This window comes from Microcaecilia unicolor, chromosome 1 (assembly GCF_901765095.1).
Source record: "Microcaecilia unicolor chromosome 1, aMicUni1.1, whole genome shotgun sequence".
Lineage (NCBI taxonomy): Eukaryota > Metazoa > Chordata > Amphibia > Gymnophiona > Siphonopidae > Microcaecilia > Microcaecilia unicolor.
The window spans coordinates 592,661,527-592,684,651 of NC_044031.1; the positions used below are offsets into that span (position 1 = coordinate 592,661,527).

At 39.7% G+C, this 23,125-nt stretch overlaps 1 protein-coding gene across 3 annotated transcripts in view; it reads left to right on the plus strand.

The window, feature by feature from the left end:
* The window catches only part of PHF20L1 (PHD finger protein 20 like 1), a 312,587-nt gene that overhangs the window by 166,217 nt on the left and 123,245 nt on the right, over positions 1-23,125 (plus strand). For all 3 annotated transcript variants that reach the window (XM_030219345.1, XM_030219361.1, XM_030219352.1), the window contains exons 8-11: positions 2,326-2,399; positions 14,442-14,694; positions 17,711-17,899; positions 19,530-19,730. In XM_030219345.1, coding sequence (XP_030075205.1) covers positions 2,326-2,399; positions 14,442-14,694; positions 17,711-17,899; positions 19,530-19,730 — 717 coding nt within the window. The remainder of the gene's footprint in view (positions 1-2,325; positions 2,400-14,441; positions 14,695-17,710; positions 17,900-19,529; positions 19,731-23,125) is intronic.

Consider the following 23,125-nt stretch of genomic DNA (forward strand, 5'->3'; position numbering starts at 1 on the left):
AGGATAAAGTTGTATTGTAGCTGCTTATTTATTTATTAGGATTTATTTACCGCCTTTTTGAAGGAATTCACTCAAGGCAGTGTACAGTAAGAATAGATCAAAATTGAGCAATAGGCAATTACAGCAGTAAAAATATTCAAGTAACAATACAAAATATGGCATAGTATACTACTTACAATGTCAGCACAGTATGTAATAGAACATTATGATAGTGAAGGGTAAAGCAAAGATGGAACATATAGATAGGTAAGAAAGTAGGAAGAGTTAGAAAGTAAGATGAATGATTTAAAGAAAGTTGCACATGAGGTCAATAAATGTGTTAAATGTTTATAAATAGAAAATGGACTAATTCTATTACATTTTGACTAACTTTAGGAGACCAAAACCCTCTTCCTCAGGTCAGGGTAGGATACTGTAGCAGCATTATACTGTATTGACCTACTACTACTACTAATAGCATTTATATAGTGCTACCAGACGCACGCAGCGCTGAACATTTGACATAGAGAGACAGTCCCTGCTCAAAGAGCTTACAATCTAGGTAAAACAGACAGACAAGACATTACGGGCAAGGGAATTACAGGGTAAAGAGGAACAGGGGAGGAGGACGGCAATGAGTAGCGGCTAGGAGTCAATGGCAGCAGTGAAAAGGTGAGCCTTCAGCATAGATTTAAAAACAGGTAGAGATGGAGCTAGACGTATGGGCTCGGGAAGACGGTTCCAGGCATAAGGTGCAGCAAGATAAAAGGAACGAAGTCTGTAGTTAGCGGTGGAGGAGAAGGAGGATGACAAGAGAGACTTGCTCAGAGAGCGGAGTTCACAGGGAGGAATGTAGGGAGAAATGAGAAAGGAGAGGTAATGAGGGGTCATAGAGTGAATGCATTTAAAGGTCAGTAAGAGAAGTTTGAATTGTATACGGAAGCGGACAGGGAGCCAGTGAAGAGACTTGAGAAGTGGGCTAGTGTGGGCATAACGATTCTGGCTGAGAATAAGTCGAGCTGCAGAATTCTGAACAGATTGGAGAGGAAAAGATGATTGAGTGGAAGACCAGTGAGAAGTGAATTGCAATAGTCCAGGCGAGAAGTAACAAGGGTGCGAATAAGGGTTTTGGTGGCGGGTTCAGAAAGGAAGGGACGGATTTTGCTAATGTTGAAGATAAAGAAGCGACAAGTTTTGGCGATTTGTTGAATATGGGCAGAGAAGGAGACAGAAGAGTCGAAGATGACTCCAAGGTTATGAGCAGAGGAGACAGGGAGGATATGAGAGCCATTAACAGAGATAGAGAATGGGGGGAAAATGAGAAGTTCAGTTTTAGCCATGTTTAATTTGAGATGGCGTTGAGACATCCAGGCAGCAATGTCAGACAAGCAGGCAGAGATTTTGTCTTGAATTAAGGACCTGAGGAAGGAGGTTTTGGCCTCTGAAAGCTAAATGTATTATTCCAATAAAATGGTATTATCTTATTTTCTATATTTGTTTTATTTCTATTTGTTAATTTGTAAAGTGGTGATTAGTATTAGGTTTTTTTTTGTTTTTTTTTCAAATTTACATCTGCTGTCTTTATATTTTGCACAGTACTAGGGGACATAGATCACTATCACTATTTGTGTTTCTGTGGTGTTGCATTGTATGCAGAGTCTGGCTTCTTGGGGGTTCAGTTTAATTTCTGTCTAAATATTTCTATTATTGGTTTGTGGTTACTTATTCTGTAGTGGATTACGGTGTATCTGTGTCTGTGAAAAAGACATGGCTTTCTGTTGGCACTGACTGTGCAGGATGGACAATCTGTGCTAATTTGACTGGTTTAGTTTTACAGTAGGTGAATTGATGTTCTAGTGTTCACTGCAATGTTATGCTTCCTTTTCCTAGGTACACCCTTGTGTGACTCGTAGAAATGACTGCTTATGGTATGGTAGAATTGCTCTGTAGGTCCTGAGTGTTTGTCTTCTCGGTATACCTTGTACTGTTTTTTTGGAGGGGGTGTTAAAAAAATGATTGGCCCCGGGTGTCAAATACCCTAGGTACACCACTGTCTCCAGACAATTATAAATGAGCTATTTCTGCGCATGTATTTTTTATGAATGTAAATGGCTTTTAAAATTGCCCCATAACAATATAAGATAACCAAATAAGTTAAATACAGTACCCTGAAATCAGAGGCGATATTATGAATATGATAAAGACAACAAGTTCATAACACAAAACACCATGATATGCAATTTTTAAAAGTTGAAACTTTGCTACCTTCTTTTATTCAGATTTGTAATTACTGTATTTAGAGCTGGATATCAATATACTCTGTAAACATCTGATTTTTCTTTCAAGGTTTACTGGCGTCTAAGGCTATTGTAGTTGATGGTGAAAAAGATGACAAGGAAACTGCTCTAATGCTGGAGCAGGTAAGAATTGGTTGAGATTACAAGATTTTTCAGAAACATACTGCTAATAAAATAGATACAAATTCAGGACATTTATGAAAGCTTAGTGCACGCTAAATGCTGAGACACCCATTTTATACCTATGAGCTTCTTTGTATTTAGGATAGATTAAGTAAATGGTGGCCAAATTTGGACACTGGGAAAATTGACACTCAGTGCTATTATATAAAGGGCACTCTGGGATTGGCATCCTTTTATAGCAGTATTTCCCAAGTCCAGTCCTGGATTACCCCTTGCAATCTTGTTTTCAGGATATCCACAATGAATATGCATGAGAGATTTGCATATAATAGAGACAGAGTATACGAAGCAAGTTCATGCATATTCATTGTGGATACCATGAAAACCTGACTAGCAAGGGGTACTCCAGGACTGGATTTGGGAAACACTGCTTCATAGAATAGCAAGTAGTGCAGATTCCCGTGGCTACAGTTAGGTGTTGGGACTTAACACCAGCTAAAACCAGGTGTAAATCCTAGTGTGCAAATTGGGCGCACATCCTCCCCAATTCTGTAACACTGCATAATTTTTGAGAATGCCCCTCCCATGGCCACAGCTCTTTTTGGGTTGCGTGAGAGAGAATTTAGATGTGGTTCTTTATAGACTTGCACATAGGCAATAGTGTGTGCAACGCCAAATTAACAACAATAATTGTTAGCAGCCAGTTAAGTGTTAATTGCTCTTTAGTTGTACGCTTAACTCAGGATCGCACCCAAATTTGGGTGATCTTTATAGAATCCGGGGGTTAGTGCGTGTGCTAATTCCATTAGCACATGCAAAGCTTTAGTAAGTCTCCTATGATAGATATACTATTGTTTGTTTATGACCTCTCAAAAATATATAACCAAATGTCTACATTCCACAGATTGTAGTTTTACAACCAGAAGTCAAACTTTAAGAAATATATATTTTTTAACATGTTATTTGAAATGGAAAAATGTATGTTTGTGGGGTTTTTTTTATTAGGGCTGCACATTAATTGTGATTAATGCAGTGATCAGCACGTTCAGAACGAATTGCGATTAAGATTTTGAATTGCGTTCGCTGATTGCCTGGCCACCCGGTCTGGCATCTCTTGCTTCCCTCCAGGACAGCTGGCAGCTCTTCCTTCCCCTCCCAGTTTACCTTAGTTGTCTTGCAGTAAATCTTCACCTTGCAGTGGCCGGCAGCGTATTGAAATGTTGCCTCGGCCTGCACTGGGCCTTTCCTTCTGACCCATTCCACCCCCTTCTGACACAATTTCCTATTTTCAGAAAGGGGAACTGAGTCAGAAGGAAAGGCCCAGAATAGGCCGAGGGGAGAGCCGGTGGCGGCGGTGGTCTGGGAGAGATGGTGGGCGGGAGAGTGAAGGAGAACGTGGAAGGGGGGAGGCATATTATAGAGAGAGAGCATGGGTGAAGGCACAGGGAGAGAGAGAGAGGATGAGTGAAGGCAAAGGGGTGGGCACAGGCAGAGAGAGAGAGATTTGTTTTAATGCTGGGAAGTTAGTGTGTCCTACAGACTTCAAAAGTAAATTATGCGTTGAATACAGCTAGATGTAAAGCACAAAATATTCCATGCTACAAAACTGTTGTATTTATACTTTAGGGACTAGTTTTAGCTGCATGCACACTTCTTTATAAAACCATTACCTAGTTACTCCACTGTGCTCCTAAAAGTGCTGTAAATGCAAATATCCTCTTGTGCAATCATATACAGTTCAATATTCATCACTATACCAAAGTCTGTCTAAATAAGTTGCTGAAAATAGGACTCCTTTTACTAAGCTGTGGCAAGCGCTATCGTGCACTTCAGTTTAAAAGGGCTTACTGCGGGTTGTTCTCAGGCATCCTGCGGCAAGTTCACAATCGGTGTGTGCTACCCGTACAGGAGAAAATCTTTTGCACAGAGGTGGCATGTCGGGTGGAGAATGGGCATTCAAGCGCTAATCAGCATGCACACATAACTATGCACTAACTGATTCGCGCATGATTACAGTAGGAGCCCTTACTGCTTACAAAATAGATATTGGTAAGTGCTTCTACATTAAAGTTTTTTTTTTTTGTTTGTTAATGCCTGCGTGCTTATGCCAACATTAGCGCATGGCCATTAAGAGGGAAAATGGAAAATTAGCCATATTCTGGCTGTTGTAAAAATGGCCTTGGTGCACTGGAAAAGTGTGTGGGAGAAACCCACACAAGGGTGTGCTAAGGCCACCTTCTACCACTGCTTAGTAAAAGGACCCCTTCGCTTGCATGTCCTAGCTCCACTTAAGCAGCACCAACAACTTACTTGCCTTGAAGTATTGAAATCCAGACTCCACTGTGCCCATCTCAAGACCTCAAATTTTGTTGAAACTCAAATTTCCTCAGGGGCTCTATAAATCCATAGCACAGTAGAGTGATTTGATGATGGTTTTATGAAATGTTACAACTTAATTGAGCTGAGAATCATCCACTTTATTCATTCTAGTAGTCTCCTACACATAGCATTAGAGTTGCATATTGTTACAGGTGACTTGGGTTTAATTTGTGTGGGTCTTTGGTGTTAAGTAGCATACTTTATTTTCTGCAAGCTTAGCTGAATTTTTAAAGCAAGGGTATCTACATATGTGTAACCGGTATTAGTTCTTGTGTGTGTAGTTAGCAAGTTATTGCTTCTTCAATTAAAGGCTTGGGATAAGAGCCCAGCTTTCACCTGCTTCCTGATGTAGAGAGAATCTTGCATTGATTGAAGCCTATCAGGGAGTATATTCCAGGGTGTGGGTCTTCTCTAGAGAAGGTTCGCTGGTGGGTGTCACATTTTGTGATATCCATTGGAAAGGGTGTGGTTAGGAATACTCCTTTTGAGGACCTTAGTGACCTTAGAGGGAGATCCTGTTCAAGTACTCTGACTTATTTCCTTGAATTTTCAAAAGTATGTATGTATATGCAGCCACCATAGTGAATCTAGCCCCACGAGTGTTTCCACTCAGGGTGGGTAAACTTGTATGTATACAGACTATATGCATGTAGTAAGTTCATCTGTATATTGGGCAGGCAATTTATGGCCCATTCCTTATCCTCTTAGACCAGTCCAGACTAGTGGGGCTGTGCTGCCCAAACAGCACATGGAAGCAGAGACAGTGAGTACAGACTTCTAGTGAGATCATTATTAGCAGAAAGATTGGTGTAGTTTTCTTACTTGCCAGTATTCTCTGCCTCAAGCAGATGGTGGCCATGGCATCTGTAGTGCATGGATTTAGTGAAAATGCTGGTGGAGGAGCCACTACAGTACTTCACAGTTTAGGGTCTCATCATAGGCCAGTTCTCTTGGAGGACCTGGCTTCCTTCTGGCTTGGCCCTTGAGATGTGGATGTTATTACGTAAGAGTTACTCTGCAGCAGTGATTTCTGTGCTGTTGAAAGTTTGTTTATTTTATTAGATTTTTATATACCATCTTTCTGTGGCACTCAGTGAATGTCTGCTTTACTGACGTATGCAAGAGTGTGGAGATTAAGTTCTGGTGTAAGAGGCAGAATGTGATCGCCCACTAAGCAGAGGCTCCAATGATCTTCATATTCTTGCAGGAGAGCTTCGAATAGGGGCTCGCCTTAAATTTTGCTCAAGGTGTAGGTGGCAGTGTTGGCATGTTACCAGGACTGGATGGATGGTTTCTAGTAGTAGGAGGACTGAGCTGTTCAAATGACTTTTGGGTTATTTTCAGCACAGATTGGTGACATTCGCGTCTGGACGGTAGCACACCGGTGGCAGCTTGAGCTCCTTGGGGGGAGCCACTGGATTTTACTATAAGGTAGTTTTTATTTGTAATTAATTTTTTCTCTCGGTTATTGTTTTGAGATTTTATCTTCGGTTGGAAAAATGCGTATTGGTGTGTTTTCTGGGTGTGGCTTGGTTAGTTGGGGAAGGTAATGACCATTTGTTGAACGAAATTACAGTTGTTTTGTCTAATATACATAGACCTAAAATTAGATATGATATTCAGTATGGGAAAAGATGGTTAGTAGACTGCTCACGGTCTATGCAGCATAACCTTGAAGTTGTTTATGGGACTAGACCATGCTGTGGACGTCGATCTATCCAAGTAAGAAAACCAAAATCTTTCTTGAAAAAGATCCCCTTGAAGCCTTCATATTTCTCTACCTCTTTGTGGTATCCTGAGCGAGGGTTGATGGTGGGCCGGTGGAAGAAATCATCTGGACAACAGGATATATACAAAAATAATGTTTATCTGAGTCCAGAGGCCTCTTATTTCACAGGGCCAGGAACATAAGTTGGAAAACCCTCCTCCATTCAATAAACACAGTCTCAGGGAGGCTTCGGGTACCAACATTATCTGCGGCTGGTGGGGCTGCCACGCCCCAGACACAGTCTATAAGTTCTTCTTTTCCAAGTCCTAGGTCTGGCTCCAGCCAGACCTCAAAACACAATTTGCAAGTCTCAGCCAAGTCATGATCATTGCACATCAGCAGGGGAACCCTTACACTATAGGGCAACTTCTCTCCTCCTAGGACCTCTGTTGCCAGGCCTCCTTGACCTTTTCAGTTTCAGGGATTTTAGCTCCATCCTGATCTGAGCCCCGCCCCTCTGACTCAGCAACTGCCTCCGCCTCGGCAGACTAGTGCCACCTGCTGCAAGGAGGCTGAACTGCATCATCTGTGAGGGAGTGGATAGTATAATGAAGAGCACTCCCTCACAGTCTTCCCTTATCCTAATCCCCTGTTGTTTTAATGAAGAATCAGTTTGCAATAAAACCTTCATCTTGAGAGATTTAATTGGGTATTTGGAGATTGGGATTGCTTTTATTGTTGAAACATGTTTACAAGATTACTCTAACCCTTAATTTTAGACTTATGTCCACCAGTTTACAAAATTTTGCATAATTTAAGAACGACTAAAAGGGGCGGAGGTCTAGCTATGATTTTTTAAGGAATTTTTATCCCTCTCAATTATCAATTCAAAGACTGGTCCAGGTTTAGAATTGTTACTTTGTTAATTAACTGGAGAAGGCTTTTTTCTCATCCCTTGGGAATAATTTTAGATTATAGACCTGGTAGTTGGACTCATGTGTATTCACAATCGCATGAAGAAATTTTACAGGCTTCAATACAGTTTTTTCTTGTTTCGGGAGATTTTTATTTTTTTTAGTTACATTTGTACCCTGCGCTTTCCCACTCATGGCAGGCTCAATGTGGCTTACATATACAGGTACTTATTTGTACCTGGGGCAATGGAGGGTTAAGTGACTTGCCCAGAGTCACAAGGAGCTGTGCCTGAAGTGGGAATCGAACTCAGTTCCTCAGTTCCCCAGGACCAGAGTCCACCACCCTAACCACTAGGCCAGTCCTCCACTCCATTTGCATTTGGAGACTCAAGTTGAAAATTTTGACAAACTTTTTTTCTTTTCTGGATAATTTGCAGTTGTGTATACAAAGTTTTGTTCCTCCTCATGAGAAGGGGCACACATTAGATTTGATTGTTACTCCATTTCAGTTGATGTCACATTGTAGTTGTCCTCAGGCTCCCTCCCCCCCCCCCCCCCCCCCCCCCCCCCCCCCCGTCAGATTATTTATTTCAAAATGTGTATTCCACACTATCTACCAATAGACGGATTATAACGTTACATGCATAAAATGAAATAAAAGAACAGTATAACATAAAAACAAAATAGCAATACAATCTCCATCCATCGTTATCTTTGCATTCTGTCTTCCCCTCTCCCACAGAAAACATTTGCAAACAGTTATTTTGGGAACAGGTAACTTCCATGTTGAAAATTGGCATTTCAGTTCCTGATTTATTATCTGATTTGAGAGATACCATACCCGCCACCCATCTCCCCCCCGCCCCGTTTACAAAATTGCGTGACATTGCTGACGCAGCCCATTCTGTGTTGGCATTGGCTCACTGGCAGCCGCTAGCGTAGCTTTGTAAACAGGGGGCTAATGTATTAGATACTATAGCTCCCAAGACAATTAAGCATTCTTCCAGAAGCATTCATGCTCCTTGGTTCACTGATAGATTAACAGACCTAAAATGAGACTGTCATAAATTAGAATGAGCTTGGTGCTAATTGGCTGATTCATCTGTTAAAAACATTTGGAGAAAGCAGATGAAGTTACATAAGCTACAAATCACAGAATCAAAAGTTATCTGATTCTGGTTGATGCTGATGGGCGGGACCAGAGGAAGTTATTTTAATTAATGTAGAATCTTATTTGACCTCAGCTTCAATGCTGCCATATCAAGTTAACCAACCTACAGCTAATGATTTTGCCTGAGAAAAAGTCAAATTAATATAAGTACATAAGTAATGCCACACTGGGAAAAGACCAAGGATCCATCGAACCCTGCATCCTGTCCACAACAGCGGCCAATCCAGGCCAAGGGCACCTGGCGAGCTTCCCAAACATATAGACAGTCTATACATATTATTCTTGGAATTGTGGATTTTTTCCAAGTCCATTTAGTAGTGGTTTATGGACTTGTCCTTTAGGAAACTGTTTAACCCCTTTTTAAACTCTGCTAAGCTAACCGCCTTCACCACGTTCTCCGGCAACGAATTCCAGAGTTTAATTACGCATTGGGTGAAGAAAACTTTTCTCCGATTTGTTTTAAATTTACTACACTATCGTTCCATCGCATGCCCCCTAGTCCTAGTATTTTTGGAAAGCGTGAACAGACGCTTCACATCTACCTGTTCCACTCCACTCATTATTTTATATACCTCTATCATGTCTCCCCTCAGCCGTCTCTTCTCCAAGCTGAAAAGCCCTATCCTCCTCAGTCTTTCATCATAGGGAAGTCGTCCCATCCCCGCTATCATTTTAGTCGGCCTTCGCTGCACCTTTTCCAATTCTACTATATCTTTCTTGACCAGAATTGAACACAATACTCAAGGTGCGGTCGCACCATGGAGCGATACAATGGCATTAAAACGTCCTCACACCTGTTTTCCATACCTTTCCTAATAATACCCAACATTCTATTCACTTTCCTAGCTGCAGCAGCACACTGAGCAGAAGGTTTCAGTGTATTATCGACGACACCCAGATCCCTTTCGTGGTCCCTAACGCCTAACGTGGAACCTTGCATGACGTAGCTATAATTCGGGTTCTTTTTTCCCCACATGCATCACCTTGCACTTGCTCACATTAAACGTCATCTGCCATTTAGCCGCCCAGTCTCCCAGTCTCGTAAGGTCCTTCTGTAATTTTTCACAATCCTGTCGCAAGTTAACGACTTTGAATAACTTTGTGTCATCAGCAAATTTAATTACCTCGCTAGTTACTCCCATCTCTAAATCATTTATAAATATATTAAAAAGCAGCGGTCCTGAGGAACCCCACTAACTACCCTTCTCCATTGTGAATACTGCCCATTTAACTCCACTCTCTGTTTCCTATCCTTCAACCAGTTTTTTTATTTTTTTTTTATTGAATTTTCAAGTACATTATAAGTATAACAAACTTGCTTAGAAAGTTGGTTAACTAGAAATTAAAACATCAAAGAAATTTCTATAGCTTTATAAATGTTCCACAATTAAGCCAACATAAGTCCACATGATGGATTCAACCAGTTTTTAATCCACAATAGGACATTTCCTCCTATCCCATGACCCTCCAATTTCCTCTGTAGCCTTTTATGAGGTACCTTGTCAAACGCCTTTTGAAAATCCAGATACACAATATGAACTGGCTCCCCTTTGTCCACATGTTTGTTTACTCCTTCAAAGAATTTAAGTAAATTGATCAGGCAAGATTTCCTCACACAAAAGCCGTGCTGACTTAGTCTCAGTAATCCATGTCATTGGATGTGCTCTGTAATTTTGTTTTTGATAATAACCTCTACCATTTTCCCCGGCACCGACGTCAGACTCACCAGTCTATAATTTCCCGGATCTCCCCTGGAACCTTTTTAAAAATTAAGCGTTACATTGGCCACCCTCCAATCTTCCGGTACCACACTCGATTTTAAGGATAAATTGCATATCACTAACAGTAGCTCCGCAAGTTCATTTTTCAGTTCTATCAGTACTCTAGGATGAATACCATCCAGTCCAGGAGATTTGCTACTCTTCAGTTTGCTGAACTGCCCCATTACGTCCTCCAGGTTTACCGTGAAGTCAGTACTTTTCTCCGACTCGTCCGCTTGAAATACCATTTCCGACACCGGTATCCCACCCAAATCTTCCTCGGTGAAGACCGAAGCAAAGAATTAATTCAATCTCTCCGCTACGTCTTTATCTTCCTTGATCGCCCCTTTTACCCCTCGGTCATCCAGCGGCCCAACCAATTCTTTTGCCGGCTTCCTGCTTTTAATATACCAAAAAAAATTTTTTATATGTTTTTTTGCCTCTAATGCAATATGTTAGTCTTTGAGTACTTTAGCTAGTTCAGTTCTTGGGGAAAGAAAACAATGGCTTCAGCAATGGGATCCCAGCTGATAGAGCATGGTCTTCTTTGGATCCAGTTTCTGATCTTGATGCAAAGCCTTTTGTGAGAAAACTCTCTTCAACCGACTGTTCTATTGATTGCTGCTACTCATTTTTTGCTGGCAGAGCAACCTCAAGAAATACTTGGTGAAGTTTGTAAATTCGGCATCGAGTCTTGGGTGGTTTCCTTCTTCCATAGGTCATATTGTGCTGATTCCAGGTCCCAAAGCAGAAGGTTCCTTTCTAAGTTGATAGAATTTTTTATTTGACCTTCAGTTATCCGACTACCTTGAAGTTTAATCTTCATTTTTCTCAGTTAGCTTTAGACGATCTTAGAGTACAGCCCACTGGGTTCCTTAATTTTGGGAGAGAGGAAATCTCTGTATTCATATGTAAATGATACCTTCGTGTTAGTTCCTAATCCTTCAGGGCTTAGAAAGGTCTTATATTAAGATAAAGAACTGGACTTAAAAGATTAGAGACTGGTCCTCTTTTCATTCTAAAACTTAATGCAAACAAAACCAAAATTCTTTGGTTCAGTTCTATTGCTGATAGAATTCCAAATTCTATTCCATCAAGTGATGGGGTCCCATTATCAGTGGAAGAAATTTTTAAAGTCTTAGAAATCTTATTGGGCTTTCTGGAAGCTTAAGTCAATAATTTAAGAAAACATTTTTTTTAACACAACTTTGATTAATCTGATTTTTTTTTTTGATTGATCGCTTTGCAGTGGTAGTCCTGATGCTGATTTTATCACAACTGGATTATTGCAGTTCTCTCTGTTCAAGCATTTTGCTTAAAACAAAGGGGTTCTTAACCTTGTCCTTATGACATACCCAGCCAGTCAGGTTTTCAGGATGCCCATGATGAATGCGCATGAGAGAGATTTGCATACAGTAGAGGCAATGCATTCAAATATATCTCATGCATATTCATTGTAGGAATCTTGAAAATTTAACTGGCTAGGTGTGTCTTGAGGACTTGGTTGAGAACCCCTGGCTTAAACTAATTAAAATACTCCAACTAATGCAAAATACAGCTGCACATTTGATATCCTATATAATAATTTGCACCTCCATCTGGATGCCTGGGTTCGTAACACAGTTCCCATAGGTCCGCCCTGGGGATGACATCACAGGGCGGACCAATGGGAAGTGAGAGGGAAGGGAACCCAGCACCAGCAACCAGAGGTGAGTACAGAATCGCCCCTCCGAGTTCCATGACCCCCTCCCTCCCTCCTTCCACGGCCCCGAGTTCCATGACCCCCTCCTCCGAGTTCCACTGCCACGAGCCTCCCTCCCTCTCTCTCTGTGGCCTCTGAGTGCAAGCAGGACGTATGCGGCTGCCCCTCCGCTTCGTAAGTGCTGGCTTTTCTTTAAAACTTTTTACTTCCTTGTCAGCCAGCAACAGTGAAGTCCAGCAGGCACGACATGGCGCTTAACACTGCCTTCGCTTTCGCTTCTGTTTCAGCTGTGCCTCTGGTCCCGTCCTCATTTCCTGTTTGCGGAAGGGCGGGACCAGAGGCACAGCTGAAAGGGGGGGGAGAGGGGCGGGTCCTAGAACTCGAAGGGGAAGGGTTCCTGGAACTCAGAGGAGTGGGAGGGAGGCAGGTAGGGGGGACATGGAACTCTGAGGGAGGCAGGGAGGGGAGGGGGGCTGAAACTTGGATGAGGTATGGAGGGGGCCCTGGAACCTTGCTAGCGCCCGTTTCTGTTCTGTTGGAAACTGACCTCTTTTACTAGTTTAAAATGAAAAGTATGACCGTGTGACTCCTTTGTCAATGCATCTTTACTGGTTGCCAATAGAAGCCCACATTGCGTTTAGAATATTTTGTTTGGTTTATAAAAGTTTTATTAGGTTAGTCCTCAAAGTTTGACATTTCTCTAGGGGTGCCATCCTTGAGTTGTACTTAACATGTTGTGGATTGTCGTCTTTTATGCTTTCAGTAAAAGGTTTAAACTTAGACAGTCATCAGAAAGTTCATTCTTTTTTTCAATCTGTAAAGATATAGAACTCTTTACCCCAAGTAATACGCTTAGGGTCTGATATTCAAAGCGATTTAGCTGACTGCTAACCAGTAGCATCCAATATTCAGCTGCTCTTAACCAGCTAAGTGCTGCTGAATATTGCGGTTAGCACCAAACTCAAAGCTGGTTATGTTGAGGCCGTTCTGGGGGCAGAGTCTGCACTTGGCTGTTTAAGTGGCCCTTAAGTGGCCAGGTTTACCCCATAAATGGGACCACATAAAAGTGTCCCCTGTTTTTATGTGGTAACCCATGGCCGCTTGAGTGCTGAATATTAACTTAGTGGCTATGTTTTAACTGACTGAAAAATAACTGGATATTTAAAGTCGGTGCCCAAACAGGTCCCAGCTTTGAATATCTGGGAGTAACGCCATCGGCAGTGAGCAAAAACGCTCACCGTCTATGTCTGAATATTGACCCCTTAATTCCTTCATATGTTGATTTTCAAACACAATTGAAAACTTCTTTGTTTTGTAAGCATCTTATGTAATAGGTATGATCTGTTATATATTAACTTTCTTTATTGTATGATCCTGATTTTTTTTTTTTTTTTTGCTGCCAATCGGCTTCTTATGTTACCCCATTTTGGACTTTTCCTTTTTTTTTTTTTTTTTTGGGGGGGGGGGAGGTGGCGGATAAAGCTATTAATCATTTTTACTACTAATAATTATTTCTATAGCACTACTAGATGTACGCAGCACTGTACACATTATATGCAGTTACTTTCTTTGACCTTAGAGGGCTCACAATCTAAGTTTTTTTTTTTTTTTGTATCTGAGGCAATGGAGGGTTAAGTGACTTGCCCAAGGTCACAAGGAGCTGCAGTGGGAATTGAACCCAGGTTGCCAGGATCAAATCCCGTTGCACTAACCATTAGGCCACTCCTCCTCTCTGTGCTATAAAAGCCTAAGATAAGATTGTTCTGTATGGTTTGTGGATGGAAATATATATTATGGAAGATTGCTTAGCAGAAGGAAAATTTACTGTGGCAACAATATATGTATCTGGCTTAGGCTGGGGAATATGCTTTCTTTCAACCCATATGAAAAGGATACACGACTGTCATATCCATTTTCTAAACATTACTAAATGAATGCTTAAGTTACCTTTGGTTTCTTTGGAAGAAATAATTTGCAACCTGCAAATTTTAAGAGAAAATCATCCCTTGGGATTGTCAGTTCCAATGATCATGAACAATACAAAATGATTTTCCTTACCTCTGGTTCTGTGAGACTCACCACATATTTTTGTTTAATGCTATATTTTGTTGTTGGTATAGCTGAATCATGTAGCTCATATACAACTCATTTTTAAAAAGTGAGAAACAGGTAATCTGTTTTCAAGCTGTCTGTTTTCTCTTAGAAATGAGTATTAACCTGATGGTCCAGAATGATGTATGGAAACTCAGAGCCCAAAATAACATTAAACCAATTTTTCCTTTGTTCATGTCTTTGAAGCTGGGGCAGGCAAGAGATTAAATATTGCTTACGATTATTGTAATATTAGAACTTCTAGAATGTGAAAATGTAACAAAAAAACTAATGAATGCACCAATTTTTTTATTCAGGAGATTTCGCCTAAACCTCAAATTCAGAAACCAAGTGAAGCTGATTTTAGCAGTTTTGCCAACACTCAGAAAACAACAGTATTATCTCCATCTCTGTCTTCAGGAAGGCCTCGCAGCAAGAAAATCAAACATGAATCTGGAGATTCTTCAGGGTGTAAAATGTCCCCTAAATCCCCTGTTCCCGTAGAGTTTATGGATGGCGAGGATCTATCGCTTGTCCCTCAGCTTCCCTCTCCTCTGATGAATGAATCTAGTGAGCACAGACTTTTCAAAAATTAGTCATCTATAATCTTGAAAGAAATAATCATAAATCTTTCAGTTTGTAATTTAAAACGGCATTTTATAAGAGACATGCTTTTTCCCTTCTTTTCCCTTCCTCTCGCTCTTATTTTTTGCTTTTTAATTTTTGCAAGCAGATAAGTAGGCATGGCAAGGATATGTGGTGCTTAACTGAGCATTGAGTATGCAACTGGGATCTCTTAGTAAGAAATCAAAGGGAAAAGAGTCTTTGCTCTTTCTGCTTTACTAGAGTTGTCATTGTTTTAAATGACAAAAGAACTTACACTGCAGTCTGAATGTGAATTATATTGCAGCAGACCACCATGAACACTTTCAGGGCCTGATTCATTAAACAAATTGTTTGAAATGTTTTCTCATATTTAAGTTATGACTGCTGAAGAACTTTACTTTTCTTTGCACTAATTAATGCACTCATAAGTTGCCCTCTTCTACCCTAGCAATTGATGGGTTTTTTTTTCTCTTAGTAAGATACAGGGCTAGATTTAAGGTTCAAACTAAAGCTGTTCCAAAAATCAATTTGGTGGCACAGTCTCCAAACAACCTGACTTTCAGTCAAGGCTTTAAGCCCTCATGGAAATATTTGTAATTGGCTACCATTTTTGGGGAACTTAGCTGTGGGATGCAGATAAGCCTCTGGCTCATATGCATCCCAAAGCTAAATTTTGCAAGAAACTGCTTTGGGTTGCCATGACCAGGACCTTCACACTTTCTCAGCTGTGGCAATACACTAAATATTTAAAAAAAGAAGGTCCATTTTTGCAGCAGTACAATTTAAAGGGCTCTAATGGCCTACTTAGGAGGCTCACAGCGGTCTCCAATTCTTGGTAGGCCAACAGTATCTGCAAATTCCACTGCCTTCTGCCTTAACCCTGATGTGGGTTATAAAACATTATCAAAAAGGCCATCCCTCACCTACAGCCCTAACATGAGACATAAATTCTTGAAGAACTCCACCCCTTATAACAATCTCAGAGCTATCTGCTTCCCTCTCTCCATAGGGACCCTAAATCACCCGAGGTTTGTATGTTTACCCCCAGGAATACCTTTTCTCACTGAAGTTGTAGGATAGGAAAGCCTTGGGTAGCTGACTTACAGATTTTTGGTCATCTTTTGCTTTACCATTTTAGCACATGACCCTACTTTTCATCCTCTACTGACTTAAGCAAATGGGAACTCACAGTGAGTGTCTGCATATGGCCCCACAACCTCTCCATCACTTTGAGGCCACCCCTGCTCTAGCCTTAAATTCTGTACCTATACTATGCTACAGTATTTGGTGGGAGCAAAGAAAGAATTGGGAAGAAATTTAATTCACTTTCTTTAGCAGATACTCACACAGAGATGATTGCAGGGTACAATTTGTAAAATATATCAACTATGTGCTTTTTCTGTGAGAGGGAATGGAAATTTTGAACAGACTGGTGGTGCTTAATTTGTTTTCACCATAAGCAATGTTCCTGACATCTCATAAGTGTTTCCACTTTGTTTTATTATATATAATTTAAAAAAATAATTTTCCTTTATTTCCAGAAGTGGCATATCACATACAGCACTCTGCTGCTGCATCTTGCACTTACAAATCCCTTATGAAAAGTTGTCCCTCAGATTTAAATACGGTTGTTACTCAGGTTTACATCATTTTTCATGCAGTGTACATAGTTACAAACATGAGGTGTGTTTATATTGTGCTCAGATTTTAAATATTGCAACAAATTTCTTCTGTGTAAAAAAAAAAAAAAAATTTGATGCATGACTGGTTAAAAAGAAAATTTCTTTGAGTTTACTTTTTCTTAGAGATAATGTAAATAACATGTGAATTTAAGGTCTCTGTTTATTTTCTAGGAATATATACCTATTTAAATATCCCATGTTAAAACAGTTTCAGGTTGCTTGGGACTCCCCTCCATGTACTACAGCATACACACGTATCTATATCATATGCATTATGATATAGATATAGGTATGACCTGTTCTCGCTGCATTGGTGCTACTGTTTTAAGCATATTACTTGGCTTTCAAGTCTTTTAGCTTAAAAACTGAAGGTTATTTGTTTAAAGGAAATATAAACAGTATGTTTTTAGTGATTATGTTCAGTCCTTGAGGTCAGCAGACAAGGTCAAACAAACCTAGGGCCCTGTTTACTAAGGTACGCTAGCGTTTTTAGCATGCGCTAACAGTATAGGTGCCCATTGGAATATTGTGAGCATGTGCACGACGTGCGCTAAAAACACTAGCACACCTTAGAAAACAGGGCCCCTAGTCGTAAGGCAAAATTTAATTAAATGTACTACATGAATTATCATCATGTAAAAAAATTGAGGGTGTGGTTACCTCAAAGACTGGATAAGCAAACTGCTGTAATTCCAAAAGTGTACTTCCTATACTGAAAACATTTGTTTGTTTTTGGGGTTAAGTAAATGTGTAAGTAGGATTTATATATTTGTTTTTGATTAATTATAATTTATAATTACTAAATTACAAAAATTAATCTTATTTTGAAGCCTTGAATTGAGGAAAGCTATTGCTAGAAATATGGTGCTGGTTATGAAATTAAAGTCTATTTAGCAGGACCTAATACATGGAGGGGATGAAAATAGCTCTAGAATGAAATTCAGCTTTTGATTTCTTTTCTGAAAATGTATAACTCGTACTTTGCTCAGTTTCTTCAGCTATAGTTTTTGCCAATTGTGGCCAGAATTTTCATTTGATGTGCTGGAAATCCTTTTGCTTCTTGCCGTATTAGTGTGCTATCATTCATGAATATGCTTTAGAATAATCAACATTCTTCTAGTACTTTGCTTAAATGTATTAATAAAAAAAAAATAAAGGACATTGTCACAGTTTTGCAACTTTCCTTATATATCTGATCTACTTTTTTTACATTGAGCATTTCTCTTGTCTAAGAAATCATTGCAGCAAGACCATGGCATGTCCTTGTTTCATAAACATTGCAAGATCTTTTCTTTTAGGTTCACCACAGCCAATGAATCTTTCTAGGTCCGCAGGGCGCAGCCAGCGAAGAAGACGATCTCAACGTCTAGCCATTTCCTCATATCCTGAAGATTCCTTAGAAAAACTTCCTTCTCCCTCTTCAGTTTCTGATGGAAAAGAATTATCCAACAACTCTCAAACTCTGCAAGATCTTTCAGTACCAGAGGGTAATATGCTCATTTAATACTGGGCAAACTGAGAAGGTAGTTAGTGATTTAAGATGGGTGCGTGGTTTAGAATGTTTCAGGTTTCTTTGGTTTCCATACATATCTGTGAATATGTACATTATTTAAAACATTTCAGCCAATCATATCTCTTAAAGATGTTCCTTTCACCATAGTTCCATATAAACAGAATGCAGCATGGTAAAGCAGAAGACTGTATTACGTAGACCTAATTAGTGTGTATTGTGCTACCAGTTAGCTGTTTATATTTTTTGAATACATCAAATGCTGAACCTAGAAAATGAGAGCTAAGAACTATTCATTTTTATTCCATCATCTGCTTGTGCTAGCCAGTGATTAGGAATAACATGCAAAAAAACAGGTGTTAAGGCACACAGGGCACAGGGGCCTAATCCGCGTTCAGTATATATTGTGGGTTTTGACATGTTTTAGAAAAACAGATAACACGCTGGCAAAAGTGAATACTTAAATGTTAAACGCCAATTATGGGAATTCATGCACACACGAAGGTCAACCCCATGTAAACTGCTTGTAGAGGAAATAATACAGCAAGAGTTAACTACAGTTTTAAAGATGTGGTTAATTTATTTCTGTGCTATTGGCTATGCTGTTGTTACTCTGTGGTCACGTGCATTCAGTGTTAATGCAGGACTTCTTCCCCTCACATGCCAGGAACTCCCCCTGACATTACCATGGAAGTTTTGCAACTACCGCTTGCTACCTTCAATTCATCCTGCACGTTTCTGAATGTAGGAGAGTATAGCATGTCAGAAGCTTTATAATGTAAATGGTTCAATATTTTCTGTGTTAAATACATAGTATCTCTTATTAGGATGGTGTGTTCCCTGTTGACTAATTTTATTTGGAAGTTTCCAGTTAATGATAGTTAATTGATCTGCTTCACAGTTACTGCTGGGAGAGTTTATTTTTAAACTGGAATCCGCACTATAGATAGAGCAGTCAAGAATTATAGTCTGCTGACTTTTATTTTGGTTGGTCAATGGCGTGCTTTCTCTTTCTAGGGACATTCCTGTTTAACTTGGTTATTAAAAGTAACATTTGATGAATCTTGAAAATTTAGAATATGTTTAAAGCAGCAGTGCTAGCAGAAAGAAATGTTGGCAGTTAAAATAATAAGATCCCTATTTCTCATTTTGACTCTTTCATTTCTAAGCAGAGCTTACTATTTTTGAAAACGGCTCCCTCTTAGCCATTCATACTTTTATGGATGTAAATTGGCACGCTGCTGCGATGATCATTATATGGAGGTCATGCAGACATACCAAGTGATATACTGAAGGAAGAGACAGGCATGAACACTTTTTAAAAAAGGGGAGTTTGGAAATAATGCAGTGAACATTTATTTCACAATGTGCAAATAGGGGAAATTACTAAAATAAGACCCCCTGCCCTGATGTAAAACCAAAAGATAATTCATCTGAGCTAACCATCCTCTCTTGCTCTGCCTTTGTGTTGATACTTTTTGCAACTCTAGCTAGCAATGCTGCTTTAATTAACCACCATTTGTCTGCTTTGTAACACTGTTATCCATGTGGATATTTATTTGGCCCATCATCTGTTAATATTGTACCACATTCTTTTGTTTGTTTAGTACCTGATGTTGCCTCTGTGTCTCCAGAGAAGCTTGAACCTTCCCTCCCTCTCGACCTAAGTCGTAGTGTGGAAATGACAGCACCCTTAGCCCCAGAAACCACTTTCCATAATGAGTGTCCCAGTACAGAGAAGGAAGATATACAAATAACTTATTCTTCCAAACAAGTAACTGATGGAAGAGTAGCTTCGACAGCATCAGGTAAAAAGATCTAGTTCACAAAGTTAGTCATTCAGTTGTTCATGATTTAGGGATAAAGTGTATTATTACAGCCATGTAAAATGAAAGGGCATGTTTTTGATGCTACTTACTCTAGGTTTTTAAATCATCTGCTTTTTAAAAATAATGCAGTTATTTCCTCCCTGCTCTAAATAAATCTCTTTGCGTCAGACTTTGTACAAGTACATTTTAGGCTGTCTGTGTCTGTCATGTAGTTACATAATTCTAAATTGTGTAAATATATCTAAATGGCACTGGTCTAATGTAGTTGGCTACAGTTCTTCATTCCTGTTTTCCATGTATCCATTAACCACTGACAATGCTGATTATGTAGTGCTTTTATGGGATAAGACTGTCTGGAGTAAACAGCTCTTGTGTTTTTAAGGGGAAAGTCTCGTATACAGTCACTGGGTACTCTTATATCGTCTCACTCATCAACAGTGAGACCCCTTCTGTGACAATTTTTAATCATCGACAACCCCCCTCCCCCCTTCCTTTCTTTGTGTGCTGTCAACCTATGTTGAAAACTACTTTTTTATATTTTAGACTTTGTTTTTTCATTTTTTAAGGTTTTTTGCTGCTATTCACAGCGTAACACGTTCAGTCTTTCTTGCACACATATCCACTAACATAACAGTGCTAATTATGGCAGGCTTGTGGTGGTCACTTATCTGAACCCTCCGGTGTGTTTTCAAATCTCAACGCCCCGACAGGTGCCTGTTTCGCTATCCAGCTTTGTCAAGGGGTATACCGTAACACCGGGTCTCAACTGCACCACCTTCTTCCTTGAGCTGGTGCAGTTGAGAACCGATGTTATGGTATACCCCTTGACAAAGCTGGATAGCGAAACAGGCACCTGTCGGGACGTTGAGATTTGAAAACACACCGGAGGGTTCCGATAAGTGACCACCACAAGTCTGCCGTAATTAGCACTGTTATATTAGTGGATATGTGTGCAAGAAAGATTGAACGTGTTACGCTGAGAATAACAGCAAAAAACCTTAAAAAAATGAAAAAAAAAGTCTAAAATATAAAAAGTAGTTTTCAACATAGGTTGACAGCACACAAAGGAAGGAAGGGGGGTTTTGTCGTTTGATTAAAAATTGTCACAGAAGGGGTCTCACCTGTTGGTGAGTGAGGCAATAAGTACATAGTGACTGTATATGAGACTTTCCCCTTAAAAACACAAGAGCTGTTTACTCCAGACAGTCCTATCTACCGTAGAGTTTTGTATATGAGTAGTTGTAAATAGAATAGGGTCACCCAAGTTTCACAGTGCTTTTATAGGATGGCATAAAACAGGTGTTACATGCATACAAAGATTATAAAACATACCGGTTCAGTACAAGCTATTTTAAATTTGAATTTACTAACTGCCCTAATACAGTCGGTCTGGAGGGTGGGAGGTAGAGAAGTTTTGCGTGACAGGTCAGAAAATGTTACACATAATGACATAGTAGATGATAAAGGCCAACACAGCTATCCAGTCTGCCCCATCCTGCCTATACTGCTAAGGATATAGTTCAGCTGCCACGTATAAAGAATGACTGCTTGTAAATTATTACTTATCCAAGATAGTTTTTATAATTTTTCTTCTCTAACCCTATCAGTTTAGACGGGGACATACAAGTTCCCCTGTTTACATCATACTGAGAATCTCTCCGTTTCCATGGCCAGTTAAAAAGCTTTGTAATTTAAATAGCAATAAATACCATTGTGGCTGTTGTCCAAACATGTAATTTTCGCAAAGTTTGCTGAAGAATAATCGTCACATATTGTACATTTCTGTGCATTTTATTTTATAGTTTTTTGACTCTCTACACAGTCTAGTTGGTAGATACTAGTTCTACGCAGCCTGCCAGACCAACCTGACTACTGCCTTTTTCATCCTTACTTCATGTTGTCACCCACTGGTATCATCCTGACCATGTCCATATCTTGTGGCGTTACTAGTTTGTGCTTCCACAGTTCCATTCACTTTTGCAACTAAGGATCCTCTGTACTTAAACCCGTGCCTTCTTGGTTTGCAACTCTTTTAGCCTCTTATCATTAGTTCTGGGAGGAGTTCCACCACCTTCGAGGGCAAACAAGGTGACAGTTCTTTACAAGGGAGTGGCATCACGGCACATGAGCCCATAGCATTGTTCACAAAGCAGTAGAATTTTCTGGAATTCTCTACACATATCGTCGTGTGAGGCTACTTCAATTACTTTTCTTCCACGTAATCTAATTGTTTTTATCTTTTAAAAATTGTCTATTTCATGATTTGTCACTTCTGTGTGGCTTCCCTTTCATGTTAGACTTTTCATTAGGTTTGTTGGTGGCCACAGGCTGCACAGATACTGGTGCTTCCATCATTAATGGCCTTCATTTTTAACATCTAGTAATTTCATTTTGATATGGCTATTTTTCACCTGATACTCCAGAAAACACAGAATGCAGCCATAATATGTTGAGCATTGCCTCCTGTGATGTCTCTGCCATATCTGAGGTCTAGATATGATGAGGACAATTCTGTAACAGTGTACCCATATATAGGCAGCTAGAAGGCACATGATGGGAGTCTGTTCTTCAAAGGAAAGTAGGGGCCCATTTTCCTTTATAGAATACTAATGTTTAATGGCACTTGATGTACTGCCTTTTCTTCAGAGAGGTTAAAGCGGTTTACAATCACAGTAATAAAAATAAAATCACAGTAATAATAATAAAATTACACCAAAAGAAAAGAACTACAGTTATAGACAGGAAATCCAGTCATACAATTCGAACCGTATAGTTAAAATAATAGGCAAGAATTGCTGTGCTTATACTATGCTGTCCACTGCCTTGGGTGAATCTCTTCATAAAGGTGGTAAATAAATGTCTCAATCTGGAAAACTATTAAAAGCCAGTTGGGAAAAATAGGTCTTTAACTGGGCTTTAAACCATGGGAGTGAAAGCTCAGCTGTAAGTTCTGAAGGTAAGTTATTCCATAAGTATGGTGCCAGAAAATAATAGGCTGCTTTCCTAGTAGACTCATGGCGTGCGATCCTAGGGGAAGGAATGACTAGATGATTGGAATCCAAAAATAGGAGTGCTTGAGCTGGGGTATAGGGGATAATCATGGAAAATAAATAAGGTCGTTTCCCTGTATTTAAAACTTTATGGATAAGGAGAAGGATGTTAAATTGTGTTAGATATTTCACAGGATGCCAGTGAAGTTGTTTCAAAAAAGGGGTGATATTATCGAATTTCTTTACTTTACAGAGTAGCCGAGCAGCAGTTTTATGCAAGGTTTGTAAGCGGCATAATTGCAAGTGAGGAAGGCCATTGTAAATCATATTGCTGTAATTTGTCGTGATATGATGAATACATGAACCAAAGTTTGAAGAGATACT